This window comes from Athene cunicularia (genome assembly GCF_003259725.1).
Source record: "Athene cunicularia isolate RWA chromosome 1 unlocalized genomic scaffold, athCun1 chr1_part1, whole genome shotgun sequence".
Taxonomy (NCBI): Eukaryota; Metazoa; Chordata; class Aves; order Strigiformes; family Strigidae; genus Athene; species Athene cunicularia.
This window is the reverse complement of record NW_020799091.1, coordinates 112,720,138-112,734,906: the sequence shown is the minus strand read 5'-3', so window position 1 is coordinate 112,734,906 and position 14,769 is coordinate 112,720,138. Positions and strand designations below refer to the sequence as shown.

Genomic DNA, 14,769 nt, shown 5'->3' with positions numbered 1-14,769 from the left:
TTTTCTATTTGTGAACAGATTTTTAAAAAACAAATCAAAAAAACCCCAAACACCAAAAGCCGTGGGCATGGTGGAAAGGATGTGCCACTCAAGTTTGAGAGCTGGTCTTTTCACTAGGTTATGTAGATACAGTGACTTCAGTGGAGCTATAGCTTCTCACCTGCTGAAAGCCTTGTTTTCAGAATAAAGATCTCCTTTTCACATTAGGCTATTGGACTCTGCTCTGCTAAATCAGAGTGAAGTTTTTACATGAATGGTAGGTCTCATCCAAATTCTCTGGCCTGTAATCTCAGAGGGAAGTAACTGTGCAGCTTGGCCTAGTGGGAAGGTACTGGTAGCCCTTGATTACTGAAGGCCAAGCCCTGGGAGAAGTGTGTTTGGCAGGCTGTGTGTGGGAAGCTTACACACATCTTCCTGTACTTTGTAAGTGGCTTGCATCTCTTAGTTCAGTTCCTTTCTTGCAAATAGGAGCCCTTATATTTCACAAAATCAAGGCACTAAACAGCAGAAAATCCTGTTGAACCACACCTGTTTTAAAATAGAAATGGCCTCATGGGTTCCTAACACATTGTGTATGCTAATCACATGGGACAGTGCTCAGGGGCATTGTGTGGTACAGACGTGATGTTAAGCACACAGCAGTGAGCTCGGCCAGTGGTCAGAAACAGCTGTAGTTAATTCTGTGCATTGTCCGCAGTGCACTGTTCTTGGAACAGAGCCCTTTTTATTAGAAGATATTTCTGTTAGCTCATTCAAGAGAGCAGCAAGCGTATTCCCAAGTGAAATTGTTGTACAGCTTTATTGAATTCAGTTGTGACATTGGGAACCTCTTCCTTTGTTCAGCTTTAAATACACCAGCCCAATTTCAGACCTAAGGTGTGTATCTTGATAGCTCACGTGTAAGAGAGAGAGTGTTTAACCCAGACACCAAGCCCTGAATGTGTGCTGTTTCCAGCTCTCCTCTATGTGAGAGGTATTTGCTGCAAGTGTAACTGTTGGAAGGACTTTTACAGCGGGAGGAGCCATGTATTGCTTCAATGTGTGAGGTTTCTTCATCCCAGATGTTGACTAGAAGTAGAGGCCCATGTGTGGCATTGACAGAGGAGACAAAAATACACTTTTAGCAATACAAATGACTCAGAAGGCTAGCTTATTACCAGCCTTTGAAAACAGTCCAAGTCCACTGGCTGGTGTTGGTGTGGTCTAGCTATATATTTGAGAAGTAGATTGTTTCAGCCAGTCCTTTGGGATAGGAGAACACATCTGCTGGAGGATATAAGGGACACAGGATCTGGGTATTCCCTTTCTAATTTGCAAGATTGTAATGGTAATTAACTATATGTTACCTTAATATTGTACAGCTGAGTGAAGTCCCAACTCTGAGGCTTTATCTGCAGGATGTATGTAAGAATATAGATTCTTTGTGGGGGGTCTGACTCCAAAGTAGGTGTGAAACATAGCAGTTGGCACAGGCCACTGACACCTGTGGGGTGTGCAGCTTGGCTGGGCATCCACAGCAATTTCTGCATCTGACCCTGAATCAAGATACCCTTTCTGTGCCTATCTGTTCTGGTAACTAAAAGGAACATCTAGCAGTGTTTTTGCTATTGCATGTAGCAGTACCTTCAGTGTAACTCTGAGTTTTCACTTAAAATCTGTAACAGTTTTGAGGGGCTTTTTAGATGTTGTCAGCTGCCACAAGATTTCTGGGCTCTCCATTTTGGAAGGAGAATTTGAGGACTGAAGTTATGTACTTGTAGTACTCCTTCATGGCACAGGTGCGCTCTTGTGACCTGACAGAACGACACTGTAAGGTGACACTGGGATTTTTGTGACTGAGTAAGGTAACATTAACACCTTAATCTATATAAGATGGCTTCTGCAAAGCCTTGAGTGTTTTTTTTTGAAAATAAGTCAACCAGTTGAAGATATGAAAGGATTTGAGGGAATAGTTTGTTCTCTGGAAAATGCAGCTTTGATGCAAACAAACATAGCAAATGTTCTAAATGCAAAAAAAAAAAAAAAAAATTCCCAGGAAAGCTAAAGTCTTTAAGTTTTTAGTTTGAAAATTGCCAGAAATATAGTTTGCTTTTAGCACCTTTTGGTTAGCTTTCTTGTGTCTGTACAATATTGCTTTTCAGCGGGTCAAGCACCTAAGCCTTGTACTTCAAACAAAGGCATTTGAAAGGAAGTTCACCTTGCACTGATCTCTGTTTAATATCAAACACTTCAGGAGTGTGTTGCATTTTTTCTGAACTGGTAAATCTAGAGTGCATGTTGAATCGCGATGTGTTATGTGGCCCCTTCCCTTCTAAAAAGGGGAATGCTTCTGAAAGACCAATGAGTCTTTTTCATGTACTATTTTATAAGTGGGGAAAATACGTGAAAAAGTAAAAGTATATTTCAAAGGAAAGTGTTTCTTTAAGTGAATGGGCAGTTGCACACTGGAAGCCCACTTAACATTAGAAGGGTACACATGTATTTAGTAGTGGTAGGAACACTGAAACTAATGTAACTTGCCTCTCATCATGTCCTCTCATCTAAAAATCCCAAAGCATTCTTTAAGAAAAGCTTGTTGATGAAATTTGGCAGTATTGTTAACAGCTATTCTGCAAGCAGTTAAAAGCATAGCATAGGTTAAGGGTTGCTGCATTTGCTGCAGAGGTGCAGGTTTCCATGCCTACGTTGGCAAGGATTTGTCTTTTGTATTGCCATGAATTCATGAAACGGAAAGCATGGGCCACCTACCTGGTGGCAAAAGAGCAGGTGAAGTCAGCTGGGCCATTTATAGGGCCATGGTTGCTTACTGGGGCAGTTATCCAGTGTTTGTTGCTTGAAGAATGTAATGTTTTTGGGTAGAGACCCTTACAAGATGTTCTTACAATGGGGAGTTCAGCTCTAGTGTAGTCTTTTCTCAGACGTTGTTTTGTCACACTCCCTGTAATATGTGGTATAACTTACATGGACAAGAATATCCAGGATTGTTGCAGTAAGCAATTAGTTTTCCTTCTAAAATATTAACTTAATTTCTAAAGTTAAACCAGACTCACAGTTTCTAAAAACAAAAACGTTGTAAGTTGTACAATACTTCGGGTCGGGGGGGTTTTTTGAGGCATTCCTTATTCTTGGTCTGATGGGTTGTGATGGTTCCTGTATTTCTATATAGATTATCTTTTCTAAATTAAATTCAGGTGTTAACTAATCTGCCCAGCATTCTTGTGAGGCAAATAATAAAATCTGATACAGAAATTAATGGGTGTTTCCCAGGGGCAGGCAATGAGTCGTTTTGTGTAGCTGGGACTGGACAGTGGGTGTATACTGTTGTCCAGCACTGTGTTCCTCTCCCTCAGCCAGGCATCCTGCCCACACCAAAGGGAGTGGCCAGGCAAGCACAGCTTCAGTAAAGGCAGTTGTAGAAGATGAGTTAGCCAAGACTGAAGAGTAAAGATTTTTCCAAGGATGTTGTAATACAGCTGTGGAGCCTCCTCCAGTTAAGACTCTGCCAAATGCTGTTTGGATAGCAGCAGGTCAGAAGGGACACAAAGTGAGGAAATGTACCAACCCTTGCCATGGCTAGGTACAGTCATGCTTTAGTCCAGCCCTGTGGATTTCTTTCTTTGGCTTTACTAGTTTTTACCATCTAAGTTTGCAAAAAAATGTGCAAGGAAAAAGATGTTCTGGGGTGAGCCCTTCCCAAAAAGGCTTTATTAGTAGGAATTTTCACAAATTTCATAATGAAAACTTATCTGTATGTTATCCATAACTAAAACTATACTTGTTTTTATTATAAGCCTGTGTGCAAATTCACTTGTGCACTTGGTTTTCAGTTGTAGCACCTTTCGGTTAGCTGCCTTGTGTCTGTACACTAGGGCTTTTCAGTGGATCAAGCGGGTTTGCACTGCAATCAACAGGCATTTGAAAGGAAGTTTATCTTGCACTGATCTTTGATATCAAACACTTCAGGCATGCATTGCATTTTTTTTCTGAACTGGTAAAGTATAAAATTCTGTTCTGAATTGTGAATAGTTTGTGATGTACAGCTTCTCGCTGTTAGAGGCAAAAGTCATTGAGGAAAAAGTCTGAGCTGAGTTGAACTGTGCAAAAGATTTTTAGTGTATTGATTTCCATGGCTTACCTTTCAACCTCTGAAATTACACCATGGGGAGGGGAAAAAAAAGCTGTGTCATTTTCATGGTATTACCTGCTGTATTAAGCACAGGCTACCACACCTGTTAAGCAAAGAATATCACTGCATTTAACGGGTCACAAGGCTGCTTATGTCTTGAAATATTGTGTAAATAAAGCCTTCCTTAATCACCGGCCTCTTGAAGTAGTAAATCTCTTCAAGTTTCTCCCTGGACACTGGCATTATAAAACAAGATGAGCAAAACCTCTTGAAACTTTATTGGTGCTGGTTTAAGCAAGGCAGTTAGTTCCTTAACACACAAAGATCAGGTTAAGTAATTTTTTCATGCTTTCTCATTCTTGCAGTTGGCAAGCTTTCCCCAAAGGATGGCATTTCAGGTATTTTCCTTGAAATAACTGTGAAAGGAAGCTAAGGTAATCCTGACCTAGACAGGGCAATGACTTGATAGCTATGGGTAAATGTAGATGTCACCTTTCAAAATCAGGGACTAGGGTCTATCTAAAGCAGTGCCACTATCTGAAGTTGTCCCCTCTTGTATTCTCTGCCTGGTTGCCCTTCCTCTGGCTCTCAGAGCCCAGAATTGGGCCTTGGTGAAGACAGCTGATACTGTCAGTCTCCCTCTTACCTATCGGTGATGACTGTTCAGCCTAAAAATGGGTGAGGGTGCACCTCAGCATTCTGCAAGGAAGGGTGGGAGCAAGATGCCTCTATAGTAAGCATAACAGCATAGCCTCAAATCCTTGTTTTTTACTGTTGGTAGTTTCCATGGAGCTATGAAAACAAAATCAGAGAAAAAAGCCAGGCCAAGTCACTGCTGCCAGCTGTTGGTGTAAAATGGTGTATAGAAAGTGAGTAATCGGCTCATTGCTCTATATATGGCTATGGAAATATGAGCTCCAGTGCTTGAAACATCAGCATGTTTTTTTTTACTGTGCTTCATGTCTGTGCCAGCAGAGTCCTGAGGTCTCGCTGGAAAGGCAGTATCAGTCCTTGTGATCGGCTGTGTGTGTCTGTCATAGGTGCAATGTCTGCTGCGTGCCGACAGGCTGGGACTCTGTGCAACCAGACAGGGCTTTCTCAGGCCCACTGAGTTCAAACAGTCTCAACCACATGAGAGCTGAAGTCATTTTATCTGACTTCACCAATTTGCTGTTCTGATGCTTGGTATATAAATGGATATGCTGGATCAGATGACTGGTCCATCTAGTACAGCATCCCTGTCTCTTAACATATTGCATATTGCAACAGCAAGATGGATTTTAGACTTTGGTAACAATGTCTAAAAACAAGGATGCCAAATGGCCTTTCCCATGCTTACTAATGCACTTGTGAAAATTTTCCCCGTTGGACCGGTTCTGGACATGGCTTCTGCTCTCCACTCAGGTGAAAGCCAGTGCCAAGGGAGTAGGCTCTTGCAAACTGGAGTGTGATGCTGCTGCCTTGCTAAGCAAAGCAATCTGAGAAGTAGCTGCCTGCACTAGGTATGCTGGCCTAGATTTCAAAGTAAGCCTTTAGACACACACCATAAATTTGACCCACCTCATCCAGCAGAAGGCAGGTGGAAAGAACTGACATTCCCAATTAAAAATGTTAAAAATCTCTTTCTGTTTTGTAACGTTAATTTTTTAAGAGTGCAGTGGGCTTTAAAAAATCTCTCCTGGTGGATGATCCCAGGCTCTTCTTTAAATGTTTCAGCAAACTCCCATGTAGTGTTGCATGACTTACAATGTCCCTGCACTGGTTGGCAGAGGAAACCAATCTCTCTGAGGCAGGATTTGAACAACCAGCTACATACCAAGTGCACTGAGTCAGTGCCAGTAAATTCATAAGTCCTGAATCACCACTGAGCTCTTCAGAGACACTTCACTAAGCTACATGTGCCTCTGCAAACATGAAAGTTAAATGCTCTTAATTATTCTGTGCCTGTGTCAACTTTAATGCAAGATTTTACTTCGTTCATTTCACCTGAGGCCATGTCTTTGCTGCAGAAGAAATCCTACCTTTTGCCTGGGCCAGCTATCTCAGGGTAACATCTCCTAAGAGCCAGATGACTTCCCTGGAGAGGCTGCTAATTGAAGCAGTTATTCAGACTTATTCCCTCTTCCTTTACCAGCTCTATCAAGATACAAATTACAAGTGCTTATGATTTTTGTTACAATACTTCCTTTATGGTTTTAGATTAAAAATGCTGAAAAATTGTACAAGTGTTCCATGTACTAAGGCACTGACTTTGTGTATTCAAAATCTGTTCCCTCTGTGCTTTTCTGCTGATCTTACAGCTGTACCATATATTTGTGCAAACCGATCTTTTACTTTGCTTTCATAGGCCATCTCTCAATGGTAAAAAAGGACATTAAATGAAAACTGTTTCAGTTCTACGTGAAATTGAAGGGGTTACTAATTATGCTATTTCTTTAATATTGTCAGAAGAAAAACAGGAATGTTCTGATGTTTTTAACCTTTTACAATTTTTGTTAGATCCCTGAGATTTTTCCAATGAACCACTGCTAATCAAAGTCTATGGACAATAGACTTGTGATTTGCCTCACTACTTTTGATGCAACCTGCAGATCACCCTGAAAACTACTGCTGTAACCTGTTCCATCAATAAATAAACTGGATTTATGAAAAGGAGTCAAGGCCCTGATGATATGAATTGGATCAAAAAGAGATTTTGCAAACAGAGGCCTCTGCATCTCGAAACGGCTCTGGCCTGTGTCAGTGGGGCACCATACTCTGATGACAAGGCCCCTTGCAGTATGTTTCAGCTCCTGTGTGCTTTGTTGGTGGATGTACATTTTTTTTCCTTGCTGTTATATTTGCTGAGGGAGCATGATCTAACCTAAAAGCATGTGGAAATTAAACTGAAGTGGGCAGATGTGTGCATCATGCCTAACAACTGAAGTTAAGACTTTTCCTAGTAAAACTTTGTGCTTTTTTCTCCTTCCCCTCCCAGGTTTTTGCTGAGCCATCCATCAGTCTGTTTGCTCTAGAATGCTGCAAGGGCAGAGAGCTGCACTTCAGTGAACCCATCAATTCTGTTTTGAGCGAGGACCTTCATTTTTACACTCAGTCTGTATGGGTGAGAAGTGGATTGTAAGTACAGAAGAAATATTCTTGTCAGTTTTGCATTGTAGTAGCTAATACTGAGCATGTCTTTTCTCCTGATTACTATCTTTTTCATAAGATGTGTTTTACATTCTAACTTTCATTTTGAGACAATATAAAATCCTAAAATGCGGCTGAATGCTAGACCCACATTTTGTATCAGGACCCAAAATGAACAAAAACTCTGGGCAGAGGGTGGATTTCCCCCTGTAAGAACTATCCTTTTATCCCTATACAGTAACAAACAATAGAGCCTGTTGTTTAAGCCCAGAACCAAAAGCAAGTAAGTTTTGATTGGTGAATTACAAAGACAGGTAGAGTAAACTTGGATTGCCTTTATTAACTGGCTGTAAAATACCAACTATAAACTACGGTGATTTAACTTAACCCACCACAGTGGTTCGGTGAAGTTAGACGTGCTGATCAGCTGCTAAAGAGGCAGCCAACTTCTGAGAGAAGCTCAGGACAGATCTGACAGCTGGAACAGTAATTTGCTTCTGTTATTAGTTTAAACCCCCCCTCCACGAGTGTGAATACACACCCAAGGTCTTCTGTGAAAACCATTTTACATCTGCAGAAGTGACCTTCAAACCTGTTCCGCATTTCCTTCCCTCTTTCACCTTTTGGAGAAACTCCCAAGTATTCTGGCTTGGCCAGGTTTTCAGCCTCCACATCCACAGCTGCAACAAATAACTTGCAGAGTCTTGTCCTGCAACTGAGACTGACTGGAAACTGCTGTTCTTCTAATGTGACGCACATTTGCTGTGTTTATTTTTAACCTTTTCCCCACCTTTTTCACATAGACAAGGCTCTAATTTTCTTGAGAGATCTTGCAGGATGACACAAAACCACACAAACTTTGAACTGATTGGGCAAGGAATTGGTGTGCACTGTTCACAGCTTAGGTCTGTCTATTGTGATTCTTATGATGAATCAAGTCTGTTACCACCTAGAAGTCAAAACCCCTCTGTGGATATTTGTGATGACACTGCTGAATGCTCCTGAATTTTCGAGGTTGGTGAAAAGTCTAAGCCTAACGTAGCTGATGCTGCAGAGCACCTTGGGCTGTTTTCTTCCAGGAATTTCACACAATCATTTTCTTGAAAGGTTGGTTAAGGATTGAACCTCTGTTTCTTTAAGAGTAGCCAGTAGCTCTTGACTTCAGCTGCAGGCCATAGTGAATATAAGCTTTCCCACAGAGCTTTTCCAATTCACTATAAGCTCTAGTATCTAACATCTGTCCCACTTTCATCCTGAGCCCTTGCTGAAAATATAGTGATTGTCTGCAGCTGTTGTCTTGTTGTGCCCCAGGTGAGAGGGGCAAGCAGCTGTGATTTGAGGCTGAGAACAGTATACGCACATTCCCTGTGCTCTGTGCTAGTTTTGAGAAGGAAGGACCTTCTGTGGGAGGAAGACCTGACATTTCTGGTGGGAGTGTAAACCTTCATGCCTCTGTAGAGGTGTTAAGAGTCTAAAGTGTGTCCTGGTGAGGAACATCTCTTTATGAACTTTCCCTGCCTTCTCATCAGGGGCGTGGAACTGGAAATGAAATCACTTTGCCCATGCAGTTGGCTGTAAAGGACGGGGGATGGCTTTGGAACCACACAGTAGAAAAGCATGGGAGAATGAGCAAAAGAGCCCGGCCCCTTTTCCATCTTCCTGTTCATTTCTTACTATTCAAGCCAGGTTACCTGCTTCCATGTGTCTGGGAAAGGCCAGGGCAGAATGGCTGGGCTTTTCCTGAGCTCCTTCTGATGCTCCCTAGAAACCAGATCTCCACAGTCCATCCCCATCCCGTGCTGTAGATAGGCTGCCTAAAGGTTGAGGGTGGCAGATGATTGTGGGATGTCCTAGAGGTGTTGTTTTTTCTTATCTGTGATCAAGAGTTCAGGAACCTCCAAATCGGAGGTTTTTCAGCTCCTTGCCCCAAAGCCTACTGTCAGCTTCAGACATATGACAAAGATTTATGTAAATATGTCAATGGCATCTTGCTGACAGGCTTGGTTACAAGGATCCTTCCTGAGCCAGCTGACCACCTCAGTGAGAAATGGCACGAGCCTGGACTGTAGCTTGGCCAAGGGGGCTGGGGGCTGAGGTACTCCAAGCGTGGGAAGGATGACACAGCAGAGGCTGCTCGTCTGCATGAGAGCCGAGATGAGTTTTGTCTGTGTCACTGAATGCTGGAAGCCTAACCTGGCTTCACGTGGTCATTACTATAACAGTCTTTTCCCTCTCTGTTTCCTATAAATGTCTGCTTTGAAACTGCATTTAAATGAGGCTGTTGAATGCCCTGAGAACAATGTTAACTGAATTCTCAGGGACCTGACAGAAGGCATCACAAGAAAAAAGTCAGGAATGTGTTAGAAGGGTAAGGAACAGACAGGGGTGGTCAGGCTTCTCCAAATACCTTTTAGGAGGTATGGGACTTAATTTAAGGAAATGGTGATAAGCCTCATTATGAGGTAGTTCACAGTTGGCACACTTTAGCCTCCATGGAGGCCTGAGCAAGGCTGGCTGTCCGTTTCTCCAAATTACATGCAGTGGGGAAAAGTAAATCACAGGTGCTGCAAGCACCGTTTCTGGATGTTTTCTCACTGGCTGAGAGAGCAGCCATCCCTCGTGTTCTTGACAGCTGACCTGTAAAACAGGTAAGTGTATTTGCTTTGTCTTCAGATGAGTTAATGAGTCAAGCATTTAGGATTCACTGTCTGCACAACAGTGTCCTATTGATATAAACAAAACCAATCTGTGATCCTGAGGCTGCCTTTTTCAGCAACAACACAGTATTTACTAAACAGATGCCTAAATAACAAGGGACCTGTATGTGCCACCGGTGCTTTAACTCTGTGTTGATAAAGGATTCAGCCACATCCGGGGCTCAGATACATTCACTACAGGGAAGCCTGTTACAGCAATGTATAGGTTTTGGAGTAAATATTTTGTATGTGTTTTCAAACAATTAGAATAGCTATAAAAAATAGCTATAAAAAGCTTTAAGTGTAACAAAATAAAACATTGGACAAGATCCTCTCGTAACTAATCTGTATGACCAGGCACCTCATTTCCTACTGAAACCTGCATTATTCCCATCTGGGTTCATGCAGAGTTTCTCATAGTTGGGGGAAAAAATGGGGGTGGAGGGTGGAGAGTGGAGTTTGCAAGTTTCTGGCAGGCAAATGGAAAACAGGTCATAATTTAGACATAAAACAGTTAAACCACTGAAGTAGATGGCATTTTGTGGCACAGTAATAGGGGTTTGATACTAGCACTACCCTGGAGAGGTTGGGGGGCTTTCAAGACCACAGTCCTGAGCACAAGCCTGTAGTTTCACTTAGCTGTGGTTAACATGTAGTCTTTCATGTTCTGTTTTCTATATCCAGGTGGATTGCATACGAGGGATGTAATTTTTTAGGAAAGCAGATTCTGCTGGAGCCCAGTGAGATTTCAAACTGGAATGAACATAGTGGCTGGAAAGTAATTGGCTCCCTTCGTCCTATGAAGCAGGTACTGTAAGACTGTATAAGGAAATTTTTTTTTGGACAGGGATTAGTACACCAGTATCAACTCTACTACTAGGTGTAACAGTGTGCATTGTACTTCTTAAATCATGCCAAATGATGTCAGCCAGAAGGACCACTGGAAGATTACTGAAGCAGAAAATTCCTCTAGTGGCAGTTACTGAGATCTGTATTAGGCTTCTAAAGAAAAATAATTCCTGGTTTCTTGGAGCAAAGTTTTGGTTTTCTGACTGCCTCATTAGCATGTTCTGTAGATGCTCTCTTTTTATATTTTTGCCATGTAACAATAATAATGAGAAAAACGATTCTACATTAGCTTGTTTCATAATTAACACAAATGGAAGCAAAAGCAAATTTTATTGTGCAGTAGCCTGGATTTCCAAAAGAAGCAAAGCTTATGCAGTCCTGCCAGGTTTCCCCTCTCTGCCTCAACCCCAAGTAATGCCAGTTTCAGTCTCATCCAAAGATCCAAGTCTCAAAACCACAAAGTTCTTAGGAGCTCTGTGAAAGGTAGGTAGAGAAGCAAGAGTGAAATAAATGCCCCTCACTCAAGGAAAAGCAGGTGCAATTCTGCTTCTCTGCTTTCCAAGACACATCAGGTCATCAGTGACACACAGAAGCTCCAAACCAGTGAAAGCAGGTGTTGCTGCGTGCCCAGCCATGCAGCGGTGGGAGGACAATGCCCGGGCAGAGAAGGACAGGGGAGACTGGCAGGGAATGTAAGCAGTAACTCCACTGGAAAAGAGGTTTTGTTAGTTCTGCTTCTCCCAGAACAACTTGTTTCCACTTCATGACAAATGCTGCTTTATTTTTAAACATCAGATTCAACTGGGGAAACACCATGGTGAACAGAAATAATCTTTAGCATTAGTTATGCATTATCTGCCCTGCCCCCCTGAAAAGTAAAGGAGTTAGGTGGTTTTTTTTCCTCCCAGTGATTTGTTATTCCACGAAGTTACAGCTCCTTGAAATTCTTTGGAAGTGGTTAACTACCAAAGGATCCCATTTTGACTTTGTTTTTGCAAATAGTAATAATGTAAGTTATTTGTGCTGATCTTAGAAACAGAATTCTCTCTTCAGCTAGCAATCTGAAGAGCTTTTGTATTTGGTAGCATCCTCTTTCACACTGCCACAGTGAGTAGTGTTATAAGATCCTACAGCAGCTTCTGGGGTTTCTGTGATTTGTTTGTTTGGGTTTTTTTTAATGTGGCATCTGGTGTTTGTGTGACTCTTTTTTTTTTATTTTGGTTTAAACCCTGAAAACTGAGGGCTTCCTTGAGTTTACACACTTGTGCTTGACACTTCTGTGGGCATATAGTCATTTTTTCTGAGACTGGAGTAATACTACAAACCTGCACCAGTTCATTTGTCTTCCCCCTGGCTCCATTATGATTACAAAGTCAAGTCTGTCAGTGTAAGAGATAGTGCAAGAAAAAAATATTTGAAACTCATGTAAAATGAGACACAAAAATTTTTCTGTGACCATAAAACAATCCCTTCCTTGTAAACTATAGACTGTACTAATACACATTAGTTTATGGATGCTTGGTGGGGGAGAGGCTTTTTCATCTGTACCTTAGAGTTTGTTGTAATATGGAAAAAAAGGAGATTCAAAGCTCCCAGAAGAAAAACTGTGCTTGAGTTGGTGTTCCAGCAGAGCTACCCCTTATAATTAATTCACTGATCTCTATTTGTGCCAGATATCAGTGAGTAACAGAGCAAAATCTCCTTATTTTTTGAGTAAACTGAGTAAACTCATTAAACTGATGCCAAGCCAGTACCGTTTTCCATGTCTGTTCAAAAGCAGTGGTGTAACTTTTCTGCCATATATTTCAGTTAATGGGGGCTGAAGTTGCTGGGTATGTGACTCAGTAAGTTTTGTGTCCTGAGAATAAAAAGTTTGTGGATTACAGCCCAGTTACTGGCCTTGGAATGAGGGAAATGTGCTGAACTAGAGATATTTGTGTATCCTAGGAATTGGTTCTATAGACATAAATACATTTTTTTAAAACTAAGAGTGTTGCTTACAGCTGTCTATCTGCCCATGAAAAACACTATCACTTTATGTGCACATTTGTTTCCAACAAAAAAAATTACTGAACATCCTCATCTGAAACTGGAAATGCCATATATACTTTAGAAAACCGATATAAGATGGAGGGGAGGCATTCTCACATCAGCTTTCTTAATCTCTGTGTTCTAACTGTCTTCCTTCCCACTATTTCAGCCAGCAGTGTACCTCAGAGTGAAGAACAGAGCCCAAGGTAAATATTTGACAGTCGCTGGAAGCTTAGCAGATATAAGAGCAACGTCAGTGTGTGCATCCCCATATAATGGCAAGAATACCCAGATCTGGCACTACTGTCGTGGACTCTTCAAATCCAAGGTGAGTTTCAGGAAGCTGGAGGTGGGCAGACTCTATCACCTGCTCTCCTCTCCCCTTCACTTCCTGCTTTTACCGTAGGCTAGTGTTAACACCCAGATAGCTTTTGGCCTCTCCCATGTGTCTTAAACCAAAACTCTTACAACCTACATCCTCCTCCTTCATACAGACGAATGAAGTCTGTCTGCTTTGGCAAGTTGGACTACTTTTTGCATATGTCTAATGGGACTAATTGTTCCTGGAAGTAGAAACCTTGTTTTGTCTGAAGACACGAGTTTATTACCTCTAAAGACTTAAGAGTTTCTCTGAAAAGTAGTATGTGAAGAAAGTAAGTGATTTTGTATTAATGCTGCCCTTGGTAGTCTGTTAATTAATATAAAAAGATAATTATTTAACATAAGAAACACCTGAAGGAAAAGACCACCCCCTTTGATCAAGCAGCTGGTCAGTTGCTAAATAATGTTCCTGGCTTGTCTGCCAGGCTTGTTCCAAACTCTGGCACAATGCCTGCAATAATGCTCAGTGCCTGCCACTGAAGCAAGTCTTTGAGGCCTGTATCTCACTTCTCTTCTTGTTTCCTAGGCTAACAATGCCTGTCTGGATGTCATTGGTGGCAGAGATGTGCCTGGGGCCAAAGTTGCGCTCTGGGCAGAACATGGGAAGGACAGGCAAAAGTGGAGGCTCAATGAGGATGGAACCATCAGTTCATACCTCAGCGAACAACTGGTGCTTGATATTAAAGGTATTTTGAAAAACAAACAAACTGCTAAAACCTCACATCTAAGTGCAGTTTTGATTGAGGTTAATTGCCATATTCCAGCTCTTTTTGTACTTATGGTTAAATACTGAATCCTGTCTTTCCTGTTCAGTGTACGTCCACTTGCTTGACAGTGGGACAAGAAAAAAAAGGGCAGGCGGGAACATTACACTTCTGATCTCAGATCAAATACTCAACCTGAGGGAGTTCAGTAGGGCTGATGGCAAGAAATGCAAGTTACAGAAGACAAAATGGCGAAGAAAAAGTAACCATGGAATAGATATGACTCAAAGAGAAAAGTGCTCGCTCCTAATGTTTTCAGGCTGGTTAAAACTGGCATTGCTCAAGTCCTGCTCTGTCTAATTATCCATTATGGCAGAACTAACTCACAGGAGAATGCCCGTTCCCTGCACCTAATTTGTTCAAGCCCTGCTGCTTGGCCTCCAGGGTTTTATCCCAAGGGGAAGGATGTGGGGCCAGGGCTGCAGCAGCTTGGTTGCAAGGCTGGGGGGGGGTGTCTTCTGAGGGTGACAGCCTAATGCCCCTGAAGGGCTTCCAGACCAGGGTGAGGGCACATCCCCCAGGTGAAGTCACCACCCTTTCCAGTGAATGTCCTGCTGGCCATTCCACATCCGACCTCTGCAGCTCAGACTTGCTGATAATTAATTCTCAGACCCATGATGCTGAAATAATAGAGCATTTCTGGCTTCCAGAACTAAGGAGTTCTATCACCATTACTAATTCATAGTTACTACAAAGCCATTAAATGCAACCGGTGATACTGATGGCAACTTAAAAGTACCAGAGAGCTGTGCTGCCTCAGTTACTGTAAAATATAATGTTGAAGGCTGGGGGG

The 14,769-nt window shown here is 42.0% G+C and overlaps 1 protein-coding gene across 1 annotated transcript in view; it reads left to right on the top strand.

The window, feature by feature from the left end:
* The window catches only part of CRYBG3 (crystallin beta-gamma domain containing 3), a 78,891-nt gene that overhangs the window by 63,310 nt on the left and 812 nt on the right, over positions 1–14,769 (top strand). Inside the window, exons 20-23 of the mRNA XM_026846787.1 lie at positions 7,104–7,243; positions 10,636–10,759; positions 13,001–13,159; positions 13,739–13,898. Of these exons, the coding sequence (XP_026702588.1) occupies positions 7,104–7,243; positions 10,636–10,759; positions 13,001–13,159; positions 13,739–13,898 (583 nt within the window). The remainder of the gene's footprint in view (positions 1–7,103; positions 7,244–10,635; positions 10,760–13,000; positions 13,160–13,738; positions 13,899–14,769) is intronic.